This window comes from Dicentrarchus labrax, unplaced genomic scaffold (genome assembly GCF_905237075.1).
Source record: "Dicentrarchus labrax unplaced genomic scaffold, dlabrax2021, whole genome shotgun sequence".
Classification (NCBI taxonomy): domain Eukaryota; kingdom Metazoa; phylum Chordata; class Actinopteri; family Moronidae; genus Dicentrarchus; species Dicentrarchus labrax.
The window spans coordinates 34,140,676-34,162,119 of record NW_026136711.1 but is presented as its reverse complement, the minus strand read 5'-3'; the positions used below and the strand labels follow the sequence as shown (position 1 = coordinate 34,162,119).

Genomic DNA, 21,444 nt, shown 5'->3' with positions numbered 1-21,444 from the left:
CTTTTCATCTGTATATGAAAAAGTTTAAACTAACCCTCTACAAATGACTAAAAATTTCAATAAGTTTGGGCCTTTTTATTCTGATTGAGGTGTTTCTTATGGAGCATTTCTATTCTGTTTGAGCTTCAAAACTGAATACGAATCAGAATCAGAATATTGCACCCAATGTAAATGTGTGTATAAAATGCATGCAATTTATACAAACAGTAACAATCTATTTGGATAGTCCGCCTACAGATGAAATTTCAACAGCCTATTAGTCAAGCTTCAACAACCATTTTCTGATATTACACTGCTGTGGGAAAGGTTTGGTTAGATTTAGGCATAAAAGAAATATTGGTTAGGGTATGTTCATGAATCGTCACATATACTCTACGGACAGAGCAAATGTGTCACACGAATGCTGCACAAACAAGGACCAAGGAGCCCTGTTTCCTTAAATGTCCAATAATATTAATTTATTGATTTATGTTCACATTCAACATTTAGTATCAATACAGTTAATGGTGATGTTGTTATACTGCTGTGAAAATCTCTGTGGAAGACCAGGAAGGGACCGAGTGTACAAAGTGCTTGACTTTGATACGGTTGGCATAAAACAAAGTTGGTTTGTCATTTATCCGAGAAACACACTTCACTAATGTAAATAATGAAGCATAAGAATATCATTTTCAGAATAAAAGTAGCACCGTCAACTGCTCATGGGTCAAGACTCATCCACAAGGGGAGGTTAAGCCAAAAGTGGACTGCAACAGTCCGGCTGGGGACCCTTGTTGCATCTCTCAACTATATATAAGGCATAAAATAATTAAAACATGGCACCATTGTGTCCCAACTACAATCCATATTTGGAGGATTGTGTGATTGATTCTCTCAAACAATCTAAACAGTTTAGGGGAACTGGTGTGAACTGGATTCTTCATAATTATCTTAATGATTAATTCTTTCCAGTATATCTATCAAATATTCTGCTCCAATAAACATATCATGGTTAAATTAAGAGTACAAAGATGGAACATCTTGGTCCAGAATGGGTTTAAATCTGCACACAGTTCATAGACACAGGACCGGCATTAACCCAAAACCAATAAATCTGAACTAACCATTATCAAAAGGTGAACTAACTCTGCATGAAGAGGTGGAAGTTGGCTCTGGTGAACTCCTGATGTATGGTCTCTAACAGGATGTCTTCCTCCTGTCCTCCCTCAATCATTCCCTCCCTCTTCCCTCCTCCTGCTGCTCCTCGGACGGGCGGAGGCGGCTGGAGCTCGGGGGTGTAGGTGAAACTGAAGGAGGTGCGATAAATCAGGCCATCCAGTCGGATGAGAGACAGGGGGACAGTGATGATGCGTCGCAAACAGCGCCAACCGTCAGTGAACACCGAGACGTCAGGAACGACACAGAGCAGAGATTTGGGAGACCTGAGAAGAAAAACAAGGAAGAGATCGACCTGTCAAACTAGGCAGTGCTGATCAAATATGAATCAAGATTCTGTTACCACATTGCCTTCTTCATATTTATTTTCAGAAACATATTTTAGTGTGCTGTTTATCTGTAATTTGAAAAGGCTTGTGTTGTTCAGCGCTATGTCACACGTTATTGTTGCTCTGATTGGTTGAAGGTCTATCCGGTTACGTCCAGCATTTTGTATTCCTTTTCCATACACATGGGCTGGCTTGGCTCGAATCGGTTTGACTCAGTTCACCAGCCCAACATGGCAGGGATTTGCATCTCCATTACAACAGGGCTACCTGCTTGAAGGTGATGGTCAAGATAGCTCAAGATTGAATGAAAAGAGGGAGCAGCGACCCAAAACAGTCAAATAAATAAAACGTGATTCTCAGATTGTTTCATGGTGGTTACATTGTAAAGAACAAAAAACAAATAAACAGAGCCACCTTCCTGTCTGCAGCATGTAGACTTAGCGATAAACACAATTAATTTCCTATAAATTCTTCACAATAAAAGTTATTTATTATTATTATTTTAAAGCTTTTATTATGAGCAAAAAATCATAAAGTTATAAGTTTTTTTATCAGCAGTAACTTTACACAACTCCTAGAGCTCAAAGCGAACATGAAACAGTAAAATAAAGCAGACAGCGACGCGGGAGAGTAACTAAACTTAACTAAAATCTGCGTGGTGAAAAGTGCAGATGGAAAAGCTCTACTTGGTCTGCGCCTGTTGATCGGCTCTTGGAAATTGAAAATGAACTTTGGTTCCAGGCTCATTCAGAGACTTTGCAAGAGGCAACAAAAGCAACAACAGTGAAATTGTGAAAATGCTAAAAAATAAACGATGGAAGGAGATAATCACATGATTATGTCACAGACTAAACATAATTCTGTGGTTGATATGAAATACTAGCGAGCAGCAGAAACTGTGAAAGCCCTTTTATAAGGTATTTCATTCGAACCTATACTACACCTCTGGCTCACATGGCAGTGAGGGATCAAGTTCCTAATTGGCTGCAGCTTCTCGTACAAACAGCACATTGTGGATGACTGTGTTATATAAATACGGCTTTCCTCTACGCTGCCGAGCTGATGGTGATGGGAGGAATATTTGCAGAAGCCGGTGGCGAGCCGCTCTCGGCCAGAGACCCTGACTTACGATGCCTCAGCACTTTAGGTGTGGGGTCTGAGGTGGATTCTGACGTCAGAGAGGTTGTTTTGCTTCGGGATGCGTCATATGAGATTCTGTGAGGGGACGCCTGGATGTCAAGTTTCTGCGGCGCCCTCCTGTAACTTACAGACTCCCACACAAGAGTTAGAGAGATGATTGTTCCCTGTAAGCCAAGCTGAGTTCCTGCTGGTGATGTTTCAGTATAACATAAGACCCTTTATGCTGCTCAGGTCCAATCTTGGCTTGGACCCTCAGAACGGATCACTACAGGTAAATAGGGAAGTTCAGTAAAGTCATGAATGTCGAGCATATTTTTTGTCAAACTTGTTGTAAAACTTCTTTCATGTTTTCTTGGCTGCAAATCTGTTGTACTTTATTGAAATTCCTGAACAAACAGCAAAACAACTACTTTCATATTTTGACTTAAACGAAATATAATTTGAGTTGAAGCCGTCTGGTTACATAATATTTAGTGTGGAAGTGCGACTTAATAGACCAACTATTATGAGCAGCCAGCTTCACAGAGCAGAGCAGTCTCACTTAAGCAAGACTAAAACTTTAATTTGCCCTTTGTGCTGCTCAGCTCTACAGGACACCTGGTGCCTCCGTGGTAAAGCAGCATGAGAGCGAATGGCATGAAACAGTCATAAATAAAAAAAATAGGGCCTCCCAAACTGATCGTTAAAGCAAAAATCCCCCTTAAAACAGAAGCCAGGCATCGAAACACTCAAAAACTTGACTGAGGGTTCAGACTCTATAAAGTTAGTCTGCGGTAGGAAAAGTTTGATCGAATTTTGAACTCAAACACAAATTATGGATATATGTTTAACCAGTTCTTATATTTGTTTTTCCATTAAAATAATAAAACATTTTAAAGTAGTTTTTAGCCTGAATCAGTTCTCCTTCTGTTAGATATGAAGCAAGATTTGAACATTGTCTACAAGAGTGTCTTTCCCTCATGGTCCCACAGCTCTCCACCAGCTATTAAAGGCAACCAGACTACAGAGCAGCAGGCCAGTAAAAGTATAATGACAACTGTTGGTGTCTACAGGTAATATTGTACTGTACGCTTGCATCCTTTTTGGATTCTGGGTCACTTTCTTCGAGGGGCGAATACAGAGCTGCAAACCCCAGTTTTGTGTCCACTGCTGTCAAATTTAACACATTAATTTAATGATTTGTGATAACAATTGTGTAAATACATCAAGTGTATTTGGAAAAATGTCTGAGGATTCGCAAATAAAACAATGTATTGATTTCAAATGCCACCTTTAGATATGTGCCAAACATTAGTTCAAACATCTTCATTTGGGGTTTTTTTCCCAACAAATAGTGATATGTGTGATTGTTTGATTAAATCAATATATTTTTCCCCTTAAAGTGTCCAGGCCCCCCAAATATTGCCCCCCAACTGGATCAGAATGCTTTGATCAGTCCTTTTATTTTTTTTTTTTTTTTTTTTCGCTGCCAAAGGTTTTTGTGATATCCCCAAAAGATTTTTTTTTTTTTTTTATATTTTTAAAATTCCCAAATGAAAATCTCCTTGCTGATCAGTCCTTTCTTTTATTATCTGTTCACCTTTATAAATGTACTCTTCTCCTCACACACTCTGCCTTTCCGTCTCCTCTTTACTCACTTGAACATCGTCTCAGTCTCGCTGTTTCCAAACCAGACTTTGAGATGAGGGCTGAAGTTTTCTCCGTGGATCTCCAGCATGGCAACATGTCCTCCACCATTCACCTGCAGTAACACACACACACACACACACACACATTTATATCATTGTTTAGGTTTATTTATAAGATACATTACTTTTGTTGAAACAGATACAGGTGACAGGTGAGTCTCTGCAGATTGATTTTTGTACTGAAGTCAATAATAAATCAACAATAACAATGTGTGTGTGTGTGTGGGTGTGTGTGTGTAGGTGTGTGTGTGTGTGTGTGTGTGTGTGTGTGTGTGTGTGTGTGTGTGTGTGTGTGTGACTCACCTCTAACCCGGTGATAACAGGAAAAGGAGTAACTGGTGTCTGGATGCAGGCAAAACCCTGATTAAAGGTGAATTCCACTACTTCCACTCCGATGATGGTCCAACAGGATCCGTCGTTCAGCACCACTCTGCTGGGGTCTCTGACGCTGGACGGGGCCTGGAGGGCATGGGAAGGATGGAGGAGATGAAAGGAGAACCATACAAGAAGAAAGAGCGAAAGAGGGGATTAGTGCTGGGATGGAGAGACAGACAGAGGACAGGAAGGACAGAGAAGGAGGGAGTGGAGGGGGTCTCACCTGGTACTGTATGATGGTGTCATTAGATAAACACAGGTATGCGTTTGGGTTGTCTCTGAACTGGAAGGCGCACTTGTGGAGCTGAGAAACCGGCTCGTCCACGTCTAAAATGGCGTGCTGCTTGTTGACCTTACGGATCACCTGGAGACAGAAACAGAACGATGGACATTCAAAAGAAAATCAATCAGGAATGTTTACAGATCTCTGAATGTAATTACAGCTGAATATTCAATCAGTTAATTAGACTTAACTACTGGCACAGAAGTACGTTCAGCTAAATGCTAATCTTCTCACATTGACAATGCTAACATGTTAATGTTGAGCAGGTATAATGTTTACCATGTTCTATAGCTGAATGGATCAACCGATGTCAATATAAGTTCTAGCTACTTGTGCTTTAGGACATATCTGCTGACAGATTCAGTCACTTTCTTAATATAGCGTAACTCCCCGGCCTCTTGAGGGCAATAACGTGACTGTAACTGAGTGTTGAAACAGAGTTCTCTGCAGCGATATTCAGTTTGAAGACAGCAAACTTCTGAGGGAAAAAGCATACTGACTAATTTGCAGGCTGTAATTGTGTTAGGCTGTAACAGACTAACGCTTTGACATGTTATCTGTGCTGAAACTACGCACATTACAGCAAGAAGAAGAGAGGTTCAAAATCAACAGTCAGGTCAAAACATACAATAATTATCTGGATAAAATAACCAAACAAAGCTAGTTTACCTTACAAATATACGAAGAGAGTAAAAGCTTTAAACGAAAGATAACACAGCTGTCTGCAGTAATCTGAAGGTTCAGTGATGGGATTTAAGAAAGCTGAATACTCTGCATAAAAACCAGGCAGTCTGTACACTGCTGGAGGTTCCATAATGAAATACTTCTGGTATCTTCAGGCCTTGAGCCCTAATCCTAAGTATTAACACATTCAAGCACGCCCTTTATTGCACCGCACACAGAATACAACACTTTGTTCTCATATTTAAGTCTTTCCACAGCTGCTGATCCAGCTGAACTCTTTGGTCTGTACCTTCACCTCTTCAGTGCCTGAACACCGACCACAACCAAACAACAGAACCGAGCCACTCGTCACGTAACCGACTCAGCAGGAAAATGTTCTCGATCTTCAACAACCCATTTAGCAGTAGGCCTCAACTACAAAAACATATATAGGTGTAGTGTGTGGATATACCTTTAACCACATGCCAGCAGGCAGCAGCTGAGGTTGTTATGACAGCAGTTTAGGAGGTACAGAGGAAGGGTCTGCTCAGCAGATTGTGAAGGATTCTGCTAAGAGGTTTGTCTAAGTTTAACTTAAAGTGGAAGACGGGCTCAACAATAACAGCATTTCAGGGAAAAGAGGGTTATGTAACACCTGCACAGACACACATCTGTAAAACATATAGGACTAGAGCAGTGATTATACCTTGACTTTGTGCGTGAAATATTAAATGATCAGACAAGACAACTACAGTGACCTTCAACCTAGACATCAACCTACTCTGCATCAGGACCGCAGGCTCTCTCTTCAAAAAGGACGAAAACGGAACTCTGATTAATCATATATTAAATAACAGAAGCCACTGAGGTGAAAGGAATTCAGTGTTTAGCTCAGTGACACTTCAGCAGGCTGCATTATTATCAAATCAAATCAAATCAAATAAAAAATGACTTGTTAGCACCTCAGCCAAAGGAATGACCAGAATATGTACATATACTGTGTGTGTGTGTGTGTGTGTGTGTGTGTGTGTGTGTGTGTGTGTGTGTGTGTGTGTGTGTGTGTGTGTGTGTGTTAGCATGTGTGTGTGTGTGTTACCATGGGTGGCAGAGTAACTCCAGACTCAGTGCACACTAACTGAACCACACAGCCGTAACAGATGAAGCCTTCGCTCAGCACAAAGTCCCCTTGGTCAGCACGCTGGTCCTCCACTACACACACACACACACACACACACACACACACACATGAATATTCATACACATTCATGGACAAACTGCAACACATACACACTAGTTTAGATCAAGTCATTACAGTTTGATTAAATGTTCCCATAAAAAACATTTTCCTACCAACAGATGAATAAAGACAAATAGACATTGTGTGTGGGTCTTCGTGTGTGTGTGTGTGTGTGTGTGTGTGTGTGTGTGTGTGTGTGTGTGTGTGTGATAGCAGAGAGGAGAGAGTGCGGATGGATGAATGACTGAGGTTTAGGTTTTGGTGGTGGGAGGTCCGTGCACACTGTGTTAAATAAATAACCTCACAGATCTTCAGACAGGCTTTTCCAGCCGTCTGTGAGGGAAACGCTGCTGAACAACCGCTCGCACAGTGACTGTATTTATGCAGGGTGGCCGGGTGGTGAGAGAGGCCATCTAGTGACTGGAAGGTAACGTGTTTGATGCCAGCGACAGCCAGTGTTCATCTTCGTTTCAGTGTCTTTGACAAATACCTCCTGATGTTGACTCCGCCCTCTTGGCACCTCTGGTTATGCAGATGTTCACAGACACACAAACTTAAGGAATGCTGAAATTGTCTGACATTTTCTTGTATCAATCAAACAATCAATTAATTTCCTTAGCAGCTTCTCTTGTTTCAGGAGCGGAAGTCTATCCAAGTCTATTATATTCCATTTCTGCCAATAGCTCCTACTAAATGTTACACACTGGACCTTTAAGCTCTGAATACAGTTCAGTAATCGGAGGAATAGGTGGAGTATGGGGGTCAACATACGTGGCAGACCGCAAGTCATATGTTACATCATGGTTAGGGTGGGAAATTAGCACCAGCCACCAGTCAAATGCTTTTAGATTTCAGACACAAAACAATGATTTACCAGTGCCGATGACCTTTACAGTCAGTGTGTGAGTGAGAAGCTGTGAACACACACACACACACACACACACACACACACACACACACATTTACCCATGATGATGGTGAAGGCTGTCCACTGTCTGGCGCTGGCTATGAAGGCTCCTCTGTCCACTGAGAGGTAACGAGTGCTGACCGTCTGAGAGCGTAGACGGTTGAACAAAGCTACTCTGGAGCATGATGAGATACACACTGAAAACACACACACACACACACACACACACACACACACACACACAGAGATACTGTGAAGATAAATAAAACTGACACACACATAGAGGCACACACTTTACAACACAGAAGACTTAAGTCCTGTGCAGGAATGTGCATTTTATTAGCTGATGCATCATTTGCAAACTGTGACACACACACACACACACACACACACACACACACACACACACACACACACACACACACACACACACACACACACACACACACACTCTGTGGTTGGCTTGGCACAGTCAGCCAATCAGAGGATAGGTTTGTTAATATTAATGAGACCTGCTCCTGCTAGATCTCCAGAGAATAGTGTGAGAGTGAATATTTAAAAATATACTGAGATGAGTTTTGGTTTCTTAAAACCACAAATATGTTTGCTTATGGATATCAACACTTAAAATAATATTTAAAAATAAAATATTGGAAAAGTGTAAAATATAGCACCTCTAACAGCTCCCTGAATCCCCTCTTGTCAACATGTTCTCACTCCTAACTGCCACAGCTTGGTCAGCACCCTACACTTCAAAATATGACGCTGAAGGTAACAGCATCATGATTTCAGTCAAGTACACTTTCAAAATAAAACTACTTGGTTAGTATTAGGAAAACGTTGTTAGGTACTTGAGGTTGGTTTATGTTTGGTTTCACACAGACACGCACAGTGGTCTCCTGGGTTCAAGTCCTGTGTTTGTTTGAGTCATCCAACCACCCCACCAGCTGTATACATGGATTTTCTGGCTCTTTACACTACATCACCTGACTTTGATGGCGGGCCTGTCCAGAAATAACTAGTTTTTTTTTCAAAGAAGTGTATTTCCTATAACTGTTCCTATTGTAGCTTAAACAATAAAATCAATTTTCTAGATTCCAAATAGGAAAAAAGTGATAAATATATAAAAACAGACTCACAGTCAGCGTTCTTCATGGACTGTCTCTTCTGGGACGGTTTGGAGATGACTTTAATCAACCTGCTCTGAAACGAACCCACTTCCTGTCTGTTGCCCAAGAAGAGACGCAGCAACAGGCAGAAATGTTTCCTCTTGTCCTGATCGGAGATGAACAGCGACTTGGCACAGGCAAACATCTGACGTAGACAGACAGACAGAGTGTGAGTGACAGAGAGCAGGACTTGTCTGGAAAACTTTATTCAAACACTGAGTGGAGATGAAGCATGTTTATAATATTAAATCCGTGTTCAGATGCACTAGTGTCAGATGATGGAGAGGAATATAGTGCAGATGAACAGATGTTTCTTTGTAACTGAAGGTTTGTGATTCTTATAAATAACCATGAGTAAACTTTTCTTAATAAATAAAGTGATTTTTACTCTACTCTTCTCAGCATTTAGCCGACACACAGTACAATACAGCAGATGTAGGATGTCTGTTTCTCTTGTTCTCCCTCAGCCGGTACATACAGAACACACACAGTGTGTGTTTACAGCAGCGTAGTTTTTCTGTCAGACATGACTGTTTGTCGAGTCAACAGTCGACTGTAATAAAAGAGGTGATTGCCTCGTCTGGGTAAACACTCACAGAGCTGTCTGTCGCTCAGACACAACAGGCTACAGGTCCGGGTTCAGCAGCAGTTTAAGCCACGCTTGCAGTCCAGTTTATTACACAGAATGCGTTTCCATTGGCAAAACTAGCGGATGGTGCCAAAAGAACCACTCAAACCTGTCTCAGTATTTCATTACACCTCTGTTGGGGTTCTGAGGGAGCTGAGCTGATACTGAAAGGTGGAGTTAAAACACTGCAGACCACTGATTGGACAGAGAGAATCAAAGAAACCAGAGTCATCTCATCAGTCTCAGTCTGCGCTCTGATGTAGGATTAACTAAACTCGCTTGATTTTTTTCAGCGATCTCAGTGTTTTCCAACATGTTATTGCTGTCTTTGTTACATATTGGTATAAAAAAGTGTCCAGATGTGGCTAGGTGTTGTTGCTGGAAGCTGCCTCTTGTTCTGGGTCTTGCTCCGTCATCACATCGTGGTCAAAAGATGGTGGGTTATTCCAGGCAGCTGTAATTCTAACCTCTCAAGTTAAACTAAAGCCTGGGACAAACCTACCAAGACTGGACAACCCACACATAAAGTCTATGACAGTGAGAAGGAGCATGAACCTGATGACTGAGTAAATCCACCAGGCGACATACTGAACCACGAGGCAGTAACCACTGGAGATCTGGTGGTAGAAGACTCTGCAAATCCGTGTTCTTGCACCAAAACAAACATGCACACCAGCTTGCACTGTTCATACACACTGATATTTGTCCAGAAAAGGCCACAAAAGGAAGAGAAAGGTTCAGAGTTTGTGTGTGAGATCCTGGGCGGAGAGGTGTGCAGGACATAGCCCATACAGAGGGAACTGGAGGTGAGTGAACGAAAAGCTGACATTAGTTTGCAGGTGTGTCTCTGCCGTGAACGTAGCCAATGTCAGTCGCAAATATCAAGCTTGTTTGTTATCAAGCAAGTTTTTTAAAGTCTTTATGAGAACTAATGGATCTGAAGGGTTTAGATTAGACTCTTTACATACACACAATATTTGATTCTAGCTGCCAACTACCTTTATCCGTCCTCACACCCATCATGTTCAGAGTCAGCTCAAGGTGCATCCTTTCAAAGATCTAACATATAATATTGTTTTATACTGATAATGTGTGAAAATAATAAACCTAAATATTCTACAAATCTACAAGCATGTAAATACTGAACTGGCTTTAACTACTGCTGAGGACCAAGAAGGAATATGGATACAGCAGAACTCCTTCTGTTTGGAGAGGAAGTTAGGGGATAATTTAGCCGGGACAAAGCCTGGTTTAAACTTTCAGACAATTGGTGTCTCTGAGGGAATATAACTGACGGATGAGAACTGTGTGGACAATAGCACAAGCAGACAGGTATGCACATGGCATTAGATCAGATATATCACACACACACACACTTTCCTCACCCTGGAATCTGGCTGTTGGTCAAAGACCAGTTTGAATGTGTCGGTCTGAGACTGACTGGAGCTGTCCAGACACATGTAACCACACACTCGATATACAGAGTCTCCATAGCCGGCCTCTGGAAGGAGACGACAGGAAGAGAGGAGAGAAAAAAATAACAATGGAGGGGCAGAAAGACAAAGGAGGGACATTATGGAAGGAAGAAGGGAGTATTCAGTGTTTTCTTCTAAAATGGACTATATTTTTGTTATGTCACCTTTCAGATGGTCCTGCATGACTCTCCATCCAGGACCGCTGATGTAAACACAAGGCGGAGGGCAGAAGAACCTGAGGGAAACATAAGAGTGCTACAAACTGAACGGCTCAGAAACAACTTGTGTGTGTGAAATGATCTTTTAAGCACAAGTATCTCTACTGTATAGATAAAACTCCACAGATGTGTCATCAAACCTTTTCTCGTTGCCGTAGGACTTCTGAGCGACCTTGGCGTGCAGGATGGTGACACTCTGGTCTGTGTGAGCTTCTCTACCTGGTTCCCTTGTTGATCCCAGTAACTGACAGCCTTGAAACCCCATGTCCAGTCTCCTGATTGGACAAGAATGCCGTCAGACACGAGCAACCAAGAAGGATATTGTATTTGTGTGTCTCGCTCATGGAGATATAACAGAGCTGGATAATGTGGTGCAGTCACAAACCAACTCTGAATGTCAGGCTATGAGACGTTCACTTGCTGTTGTACGTACTGAAGATTGATTTGATCACTTAGCTTAGAAAGAAGTGCACAAACTCTGTAATCAGCGACTACAAATCTTTGAACTGAACTGAACAAAGTGAGTACAAGATACCATTTGATTTATTAGTTGCTGTTGGGATGACCTAAGAATTTCAACAAATGTAACAATTTCTAAAATACAATATCTATCCTAGCTTTAATACCCTGTAATAAAGAAACAGCAGCCTGTTACACCAGCTGTGTGTAACCCAATCCAAGTTATAATGTCAATTATTACTGAGTTTTGATTTATGTATTACAAAAATAAAAGTGGTTGCACTACAGATATAAGTTCCACAATATCTCTAAATGACAACTAAATAGTTACACATGCTTCTGGGTGGGTGTTAATCAATAATTATCACAGAATTACATCACTAATGGTAAAACAGCAGTTTTTATCCCACAGAGCGTTATTTTTTATTGTTTGGAGCCATGTTGCGACATAGTAATTATTTATGTTATTTCAATATCAATATAGCTCACTATGATGTGTTATGATGCAATTTTAGCAACTAATTTAGTAACAAACTAACTAGTTATTCCTTTAGTGTCGACTTTACATCCAGGAGAGAAGTTATATAATATGTGCAACCCAGTGCAGGTCTTACTTTAGCCTCCTTCATGGGGATATAAAGTACCTCAGACTAAACACACAGATATCATCTCCAAACACTCCATCCATCTTCATAATGGACTTAGTAGCAGTGAGACATAAATAAAGACGTTCCAAAGATAGTTTCCAATATGGTAACATTGCTTTACTCATTAAACAATGGAAGAGTTATTTATATCTGTAACTTGTGGACAGTCGTAATGAAATGGACAATGTCACTTTTGTTACGATTAACGGCAGAAGGTTTATTTAAAAAAATAGATATCAGTTTTGTATATTTTATTTATTTCAATTAAATAAATTATTTATTTCCATCATTACTTCTTTTAAATTTGTAAAAATGATTTTTCTTCCCTGTAATGAAATTTGGGACATTTTGAGTGAACAGCAGGTAAGAATTTACTAGAACAAAGCTGAACTAATTGGGACGAAAGGCAGTTGTGGGAATCACAATCATTCAGGATCATTTTTTTTAACAGCTGTTGGTTCTGATTCTGGATGTGAACATTGTCTTTCTACACAAGTGAACATAGAATTCACTTATGTAGAAAGTAAAAGTGAATATAAGCTGACAGGTTGTAACGTGGCCGTCAGACAGAATAAGTCTCCCATGATTTGGGAACAAAAACTTTAATAATGGCTATAAATTACATTTTTACTTAATGATGAGTCTACTGGCTTGGATACTGTAATTCTCTTTCAGGAATCATGATTGGTGATTGGACTCAAACAGAAACAGTCTGCAAACTCATCTGTGTGATTAGATTTAAACTGTTCAATTGAACAGCAGGTAAGTGACTGAGTGGCCCCGTGTAGCTCTGCTAACAATAGCAGCTGTCACATTAGCTGCTTTCTCTCTCTGCAGCAACGATGTAATGAGGAGTTTCTACCCCGGGGCCTGGAGTCTGGAATGCTCCTCATAATGAAGACTGTTGACATGAGAGGAGGAGGAGAAGAAGAAGAAGAAGAAGAAGAAGAAGAAGAAGAAGAAGAAGAAGAAGAAGAAGAAGAAGAAGGGATGAAAAGATGTTGCAGAATTTTGCACATGATGACAAAAAAAATAAATATATATATATATATATATATATATATATATATATATATATAGTTTGTGACAAAGTGTTTCACAAACCAGGAAATAAAACTGCATAAATCAGAATGAAGACATAAAGAAATGTGTCAATATGTGTTTTTTATCATACGATAATACTGAACAAAGTTATCTCAGTATACAACTATCAAATATCTTCAAAGCAGAAATATAATTCAATAAAGACTTGAATATCTAATATATAGTTCAACATTTTAGGAAATATGATTAGTTTTCTTTCTGCTTTACAAAGAAAATATATAATTACAATTTACACTTTGGTTTTTGTACAGATATATAATGTGCAGACCAGTGTGTTAGATTTGTGGCATCTAGCGGTGAAGTTGTAAATTGTGACTAAATCGACACCGCTCGTGTCTGTATTTGACAACCTGGGAATGAGAACGGGCTGTGAAGTGTGTAGGAGAAACTACAGTGGCTGTATGACCTATCGAGAGCCAGTGTTTAAACATGGAGGTTCTACATGACGAACTCCACAGAAGGCGATATTCAAGTGAAGATACACTAATGAAAATATATTATATTCTATTTCTGACAATAGATCCTCCCAAAAGATACACACTGGACCCACTGGATAATAATGAACCCATGGCCTATGAAGCACTTTCAAAATAAAAACTAATCCTATTTTACAAATTTGCAAACTGAAACTGTAAACCATGCCATGACTGCATAAAAACACCCAATTCTGCAATGAGAAAGAAACTCTTATTTGGACTTGTGTCTTTTGTTGTTGTGTGTGTCTGACTGTCAGGGAGAGAAGAGCAGAGCAGGTCTTTAAAGCAGCAGGGTGCTCGCTTTAACAAGAGCAACCCAGTAACACCACAGCACACAGAGAACACCACTGATCTGACACAGAGGCTAAGTGGGTCAAAACTAAACAACAGGGGTCCATGTTCTTTCTGCTCATAAATTCCCATAGAACTTTTAACTGATGACTTGTTTCGCACAAATAAGACTAATTTCATAGAGTTTAAAAATAAACATACGTTGACCTGACAATCATGGCTGGATGGCATTTTTGGACAAGATCATACAAATATTTTTCAACCTTTCTTTAAGTGTTTTTAAAATTTTGCATATGGAGAAAAGTTTCAATCAGCTAAAAGTTCTGAGCAACTGAGTATCTTTGCATTGGTCTCTTACATCACACAGTAAAATACTGCCAAGACAATTCACTGCTAGACCACTGATCTGTTCCTTTTTATATAAAGCAGACTGTATGTTCATGCAGCAGAGTCTTGTTGGGACATTTTATGTACTGGTTGAAAAATGAAGGCAGTGACTGACAAGTTATTTAAAGGAGATTATTAAAACTGATGTTGGTTGCACACACTGCACTGCACTAGTCCTGGTGGGCTTCAGTTGGATGCATCGTGAAGGGCTTTCAACCAGGAAACTCACGATTCATCTATACACAAAACTAACTCTAGCCTTTAACTAATTCCTGCCCTACAGTAGTGCGTGCATTCAGAGGAGAGCAGGCTGCTCCTTGTAAGGGAGCAACTAGACTGCATGTTTTGTTCATATATGAGGGGGATCCCACTGACCCAGTACACCTCTCTCCACAGTTCATAGTTCAGGGTTCACACTTGACTGGTTGTATGTGTGTGTGTGTGTGTGTGTGTGTGTGTGTGTGTGTGTGTGTGTGTGTGTGTGTGTGTGTGTGTGATGAGCAGTCACCAGGGTGCCAGCAGTAGTCTAAATTAGACCTTCCCCTCTTCAAAGGTCAAAGGTCAGTGTGTCAGGAGCTCAGACTCACTGGCATTTCACACTGGGAACACAGAATGGACAGAAAAAAAAGAAAGCATGGAGGGGTGGAGAAGAATGCACTTTCACCTCCAAAAGAGTACATGTTCTGGTCCAGAGGTTGTTCTGGTGGCAGCGGCTGAGAGTCGTAATAACCACAATCATCATTAGTTTGTTAGCGAGCGCAACTCAACAGGTGTCAGTGTTGTAAAAATGGATGAAAGCAAAGTTGTTTAGAGGAATTGTTCTAAAACCTCCGTCAACCTGGGACACACAACCTGCCCTCACCAGAGTGAGAACAGCAACTTTGACACTAGAAGCTGCTCTTTGCATCCTGTTTCCTACAAAAGAGCTCTTCAGACATGATATGTGTAACATTCATCTCTCTGTTAAAGTGCTGGATTCTCTCATTCAGACATACAGAATGTTCCTGATCAGTAGAGAGCTAGTTATCTCTCACAGGCTGCACAAGTATCCTGGTTATCTTCAGGTTTTTGGAGTATCACAGTTATGTGTTCAACACCATATCCTGGTTTTGAGAAGCCTGGTCCTCTAGCAGAAACCGGCATATTGTGGCCTGTAAACAGTTTATTCAGGTCTCTGATCATCCATCTAGATAGGGATAGTGATGAATGTGCTCAGTGTTTGATTGAAAAGTGAAGTCTGAGAGAGGCGGCGAATAAACAAAATCACATTACAACGCTTTATATTAACAGTATCAGGGTTAAAGTGTTGTGAATATGTGATATATGTATATATATGTAATAGTGATATTATATTAACGATTAGTGGGGAAATTGCATCACAATTTTAATTTTCACTATTAAAATCATAATGACTTTTGTTGAGGTCTGTACAAAATAAAAACGTTTCCAACCAGATCTGTAGGCTGAGGCTTCACTTCAGAACTACATAATGCTGTTTCTACCTTTATCAAAGAAACCGCAACTTCTGTAATTTGGATATTTAAATTAATTGTGCAGCCCAAATGCTGAAGTAAGGACTTGTAATAGAAGGTCACCAACACAGTTTCAACATAATATAGTGTACTTGTATGCCAATAATTAACGAATAAATACAATGAAACCAACATACACATGCACCTATAAACCCATCCCCACTGTGTCTGCTATGGAGCTGAAATCTGATGCTTCTGGAGAGATTTTAGTGAAAATATCATGAGATATAAGATTGAGAAAAAGAATATCATCAGATCTCACAAAAACTTTAAATTTGGACAATTAAATTGAAAGTTTAAGAGTCAGTGATGCCATCCTAGCTCCGTGCGCCACGCCGCGCTCCGTGCGCCGCGGCCCCACCTCACCTCTCCAAACCTCGGTTTCTTACTCCCCGTTGTTCAGGTTTCAAAGGCAGAGGGGTGGGGTCTCTGCCCTCACAAATACTTCTGCTCTTGCCATTTTAATACCTACACACCATCCCTCCTCCACCTCATTCCACCAGTGAGTAAAACCGAGCGAGAAGCAGAGCTGAACGCATTTTCACGTCCACGCGCTCATTCCTCGCGGCACGGTGAGGACTTCTCTAAAAAAAAAAAAAAAAAAGTCTGGGATAAACTTCAGCAAACTGTGACCTTGCCTTTCCTCACCCGGGACATTGTGTGTGTTACGGGACTTTTTTGTTGCGGAGGCTGAAAACCAGCTGCCTTACCTGTCCCATCCGCCGGTCCTCGGTGCGTCGTGTCCGGCCAGCAGCGTCCCCAGGTGAGTCAACGTGCTGACCGGGTCGGGGGACTGAGGAGGAGGGTATAACAGGGCGCTGTCTGCCTGCGAGTATCCAGGCTGGTTGGTCGATGTTTCTGACAGGAGCAGATTAAAAGAGACAAACCGTTAGTTTGAAAAGAGCATTGATCTTACTGGTAGGAGGAAAGGATAGTGACGGAACTTAAATGATGCACAGTTTAAACTCCTGTCTAATTGAAGCAAAGAGAAGCAGTTGCAGATATCTGCAGGGTGATATTAGTGCTGTGCAGCCTGCATCAGGACTGGAAGGAGGCGCAAAGTGCAAATAGGATCATCGTTGGAGATGCTCAGTGTACAATATGTGTGTGTTAACAGAGTTCAAATGAATCAGCAACTCTTTTAATAACTTCTTAATTTAAGACACTATTTAGGTGAAATGTCAAACCGTCATTGGTTCCAGTTCTAATCTGATGATTTGAGGATTTCCTTTGTCTTAAATGACAGTAAACTTTGGGTTTTTAACAGAAACGCATTTGTATAAATCACCTTAGACTCTGGGACATCAGGATTTTTTATTTTCTCTAACTTTTTTTAGACAAAACAATTAACTCATTGTTCAGGGACTACTCGACAGTTTAATTAAATTAATCTTTAACTGATCCTTAGTTGATTCTTACTTAAAGTCAAGAGGTTTTCCTGAAAAGATTTAACTTTAACTTTCAGCTTAAAGTTTAGTTTGCTGAGGTATTGATAATAAATATTTGATAAAGAAACTCTGAGCAACAACTTTTATCTTTGTTTCTTTGATTGGTCTTTGTATGGGTTGTGAAGCAATACGTTTTCACTGATTTCTTCACACTTATGATGCGTCAATGCACGTTTAACATGAAGTGAAATAATGAAAGCTTTTCATTGAGAAAAAGGAGACAAAAATGAGAGAAGAGAGAGAGAGAGAGAGAGAGAGAGAGAGAGAGAGAGAGAACGCTCTGGGTTCACACTGGTTGCCTGGAGGTGATGCTCTGTGCAGTTGGTCAAACGCCTGCATTCAGATCAGAAAAGAGTGTGTCTGACAGACAGGCAGAAAGTCAGCCAGTAAGACAGGCAGACTGGTGGGAATACAGTCGTAATACAGTTAAACAGGGACTCATAAAAATATTTTAGACTGATCTGAATCGTTGTTCTTAGATTTTCTGACATAGATCTGAAAGGTCCAGTGTGTAACATTTAGGATTTGTTGGCAGAAATGGAATATAATATTCGTAGGAATGTTTTTAGTTGTGTTTAATCACCTGGAAATAGAAAACATGTTTTTATCTACAGAGAGATCAGGTCCTCTTTGGAGTCTGCCATGTTGAAATACCATGTTTCTACAGTAACCCCGTAAACACTGGCTCTATGTAGGGCCTTTCACGTTTTTTGCAAGTCTTGCGGCCACCGTAGTTTCTGCTACAAGCCGAGGGGTATTCAGTTGGTTTCACTGTGCAACTTCACAGCTAGATGCCACTAAATCCTACACACTGGTCCTTTAAGCTTAACAATGAGCCAACTTGCCGTCACACTAATTCAGAGCTGTAGGCAACAAAAAAGTGAATCAATGTGCATTTCCATCCACGGCATGTGAATATTAGTAGTTGGTTCAACACCAATTCTCCAGTCAGGAGCCATTAAAGTTCTGCAGAAGAAAAGGAGACAGTGAGAGGATCAAAAGAGATCCAGTCAACCCTAAAAACATGTTTAAACCTATTTTGTTTCAGAAGGGAATTCATATTTCATGTTATAAGTGTTGTGTTTTAATGTGAGGAAGGTTACAGTCTCCTCATCGCTCCACACAGTTCTGATGTCTTCAGCTCTTCTGTCGGAGCTTGAGTGACATTTAAAGCTGCAGTCAGTTTTTGAGAAAGATTGTTGAGCCTCATTCCAAGAAACACCATAATGGACACGAACGCCACCTGTTGTGTTGTTTGAGCCACTTTGTTTGTTTCCCATTTAGCATTACTGATATTTGACAAGCTGGGAATTAGACTCAACAATCAACTATCTTTCTCCAGAAAGTCCCATTCTTTACGTACCTCATCAATTATTCACCAAGTCTGTTTCCATTTTGTTTTTATTTATTTATTTTATTGATGCACTTTTACACCTCAGCCAAGTGTGGAAACTTTGCAATATTTCAACTTTTTTTGTGGGATTTCCACTTTTTTACACACTTTAGCACTTAATGAACTGTGTTTCCATGGTAACTGCTGTGTAGTAGCATCAAACAAAACAGAGGAAAACATGGCTTATAATTAATGGTTTGTTAACGATGTCATCGGTTGTCATTTTTTTCTGTTTGGAAACCTGACTGACAACTTATCAGAAATACTGAGTCCTGCCACAAGAAGCCACAGCAGCTCAATTCTGACTGTTGTCTTGTAAACAACAGTTACAGGACATTTTTCTTCCAGAACTCAAACATTTAACAGAGCTGAGCGGTTTTAAACGGTTGCTCGGTCAGCGATGTTTTTTAGTTTGGTAATTTACCCAGAATTCATGGCAAATTATTCCTACATGAGATAATCAAAGACTGCACAGCTTTGTTTGGAAACTGATCAGTTTGATCTAAACCAAAGTCAAAGTTCATCTTTGTGAAGCCGGCCCCAGGTAGGTGTACAGTCAGATAAAACAGTAGGAGTCAGTCAGCCATGCAGGAAGTCAGTCAGTGAGACAGGCAGGCAGGGAGACAGTCAGTAAAACAGTCAGGCAGTCAGTGGAACTACTAACAGTAGCAGAGTCAACATCTGGTTCCAATCTAAAGCTACTAACAAGAAGTGCTGTGTCTTCATCTCAGTATGGGCTCCAGCTGTCACTCAAACCACCTACAGTACCGACCACAAGCTCTGCCTGTCTCACTGCCCGTCTCACTGCACACATCTACTCCTGTCTGTCTCTCCCCTATATCCTGTCTATTTTGTTTTACTTTTCACCTTTTTGCTGTTTATATTGCCACTGTATGTACAGACATATGGTCTCCATCTCTGTCTGTGTCCGTGAACCACAGAGCTGACATGATACCGTCTCAGTGTGAATCCAGGCTGTCAATCAAACTTACAGAAGAACTACTTTGTATATGTAACTCATATGTCTTGACCCACCTGCCTCCCCCTCACCTTTTGATTTAATCTCCTTTCAACACTCAATTGATTTCAGATGTCCGATGTGGAGATGACAGGAGGTGGTTGTTGTTTTATTTGAATACATTTTAGAGGTTAGAGGGATAAAAAGTTTGCAGCATACCTGAAATAAAGATTAGAGAATATTTAATTATTGAATATGCCAACTTTATTTTGTTTACCAGAAATCTTCTCTTTTCTTTGCTCCCATTTCGCAACCCCTCAGATATCTTTAGAGACCCTCGGGCTGAGATCCACAGCAGGGTTTGAATTATAATCATGAGCTTTGTGGGGGTCTCTAAAATTAGAAGTAAATAATGCTTTAGGACTTGGCTACCTTCTGACAAGTCTTTCTCAGTGAGTCCAGCACATTATTTGTGATTAAAATGATGGTTGTTGGTATTGTAGTAGCTACCCCCACAGATGTATGATTTTACTGCTTTCATGGGAGTTCAGCTCCCACTGGCTCCCACGTAACTCAAACCCTGAGCCACACTGATGTCAAGCATTAGCAGCACCAGGTACTTTTTGGACACTTGACACTTTTTTGGAGCTTAATTTTAACAGACTCCATGTAGTCTCTATTATATTAAGATGCTACTGACTGAAGCACAACAACAACAGTGGATACCACAAATATCTACTTTGGGAGAAGCTCTTGAGCTCCAAACCTGCACAGCCCCCCAAAAACAATCAGACCACAACAAGAGAAACCTGTTGACGCTCTGTGCATTGTGCTCTGTGAGTTTTTCTGAAACACTAATACCACTAAAATATCTTAGAAAGTTGGTCCGAGGTTAAGTCGTCCCGCGTCTGACAAACTGAGGCTCAGAAACTTCCCAACAGGACGTCAACAACGGGGTCAAATATCTGTCACCTGTCAGCGTTTCTCAATCTCAGGGTCACGACCCTGGCAGGAGGTCACAGGATGGTTATTAGGGGTCAGGAGTGAGTCGGATGAGTGAAAGAATGTGAAAAAAGTGAATCAGATATAATTACATTGTTTTTTAGTTTGTTTTTGACAAGGAAGCATCATCATCATCATTTGGTCATTGGTTTATGAACACATACCTACAAAGGTAATACCATTCCCATCAGCCTCTGGACTTTAGTGCTAAGTAGCAAGTGTTAAGATGGCAAACAGTATACTTCCTAATCATCAGCATCATTGTGAGCATGTTAGCATTTAGGTCAAAGCACCACTTTGTCTTACAGCACTGGTACTAAAGCTGTAGTACATTTACCACTGGTGGATGAGATATATATTTTTAATGAAATAAATTAATTTAAAAACATCTAATTCTATAAAAAATACTACAATAACTAACTTAACCTGCCTTCTGTGTGAACTGTGTGGTTAAATACGGTCGGCCTGTGCTACTGTCAC

The 21,444-nt window shown here is 40.5% G+C and overlaps 2 protein-coding genes across 7 annotated transcripts in view; one reads left to right on the top strand and one right to left on the bottom strand.

Annotated features, from left to right (window-relative positions):
* Positions 1-431: 431 nt before the first annotated feature.
* rbpjl (recombination signal binding protein for immunoglobulin kappa J region-like) overlaps positions 432-21,444 on the bottom strand; it is a 32,987-nt gene continuing 11,974 nt past the window's right edge. For 2 of the 3 annotated variants that reach the window (XM_051414734.1, XM_051414735.1), the window contains 11 exons: positions 16,874-17,021; positions 11,408-11,542; positions 11,214-11,284; positions 10,960-11,075; positions 8,917-9,091; positions 7,837-7,974; positions 6,730-6,842; positions 4,911-5,051; positions 4,616-4,771; positions 4,262-4,365; positions 432-1,421 (listed from right to left, as the gene is read on the bottom strand). In XM_051414734.1, coding sequence (XP_051270694.1) covers positions 1,121-1,421; positions 4,262-4,365; positions 4,616-4,771; positions 4,911-5,051; positions 6,730-6,842; positions 7,837-7,974; positions 8,917-9,091; positions 10,960-11,075; positions 11,214-11,284; positions 11,408-11,542; positions 16,874-17,021 — 1,598 coding nt within the window. In that variant the 3' untranslated portion in view covers positions 432-1,120. Of the gene's footprint in view, positions 1,422-4,261; positions 4,366-4,615; positions 4,772-4,910; positions 5,052-6,729; positions 6,843-7,836; positions 7,975-8,916; positions 9,092-10,959; positions 11,076-11,213; positions 11,285-11,407; positions 11,543-15,139; positions 15,230-16,873; positions 17,022-21,444 lie in introns of those variants that run through there. The other variant, XM_051414736.1, reaches the window with a different exon arrangement.
* The window catches only part of matn4 (matrilin 4), a 32,212-nt gene continuing 27,412 nt past the window's right edge, over positions 16,645-21,444 (top strand). For 3 of the 4 annotated variants that reach the window (XM_051414730.1, XM_051414729.1, XM_051414728.1), the window contains exon 1: positions 16,645-16,926. The gene's annotated coding sequence lies outside the window, so the exon portion shown is untranslated. The remainder of the gene's footprint in view (positions 16,927-21,444) is intronic. The other variant, XM_051414731.1, reaches the window with a different exon arrangement.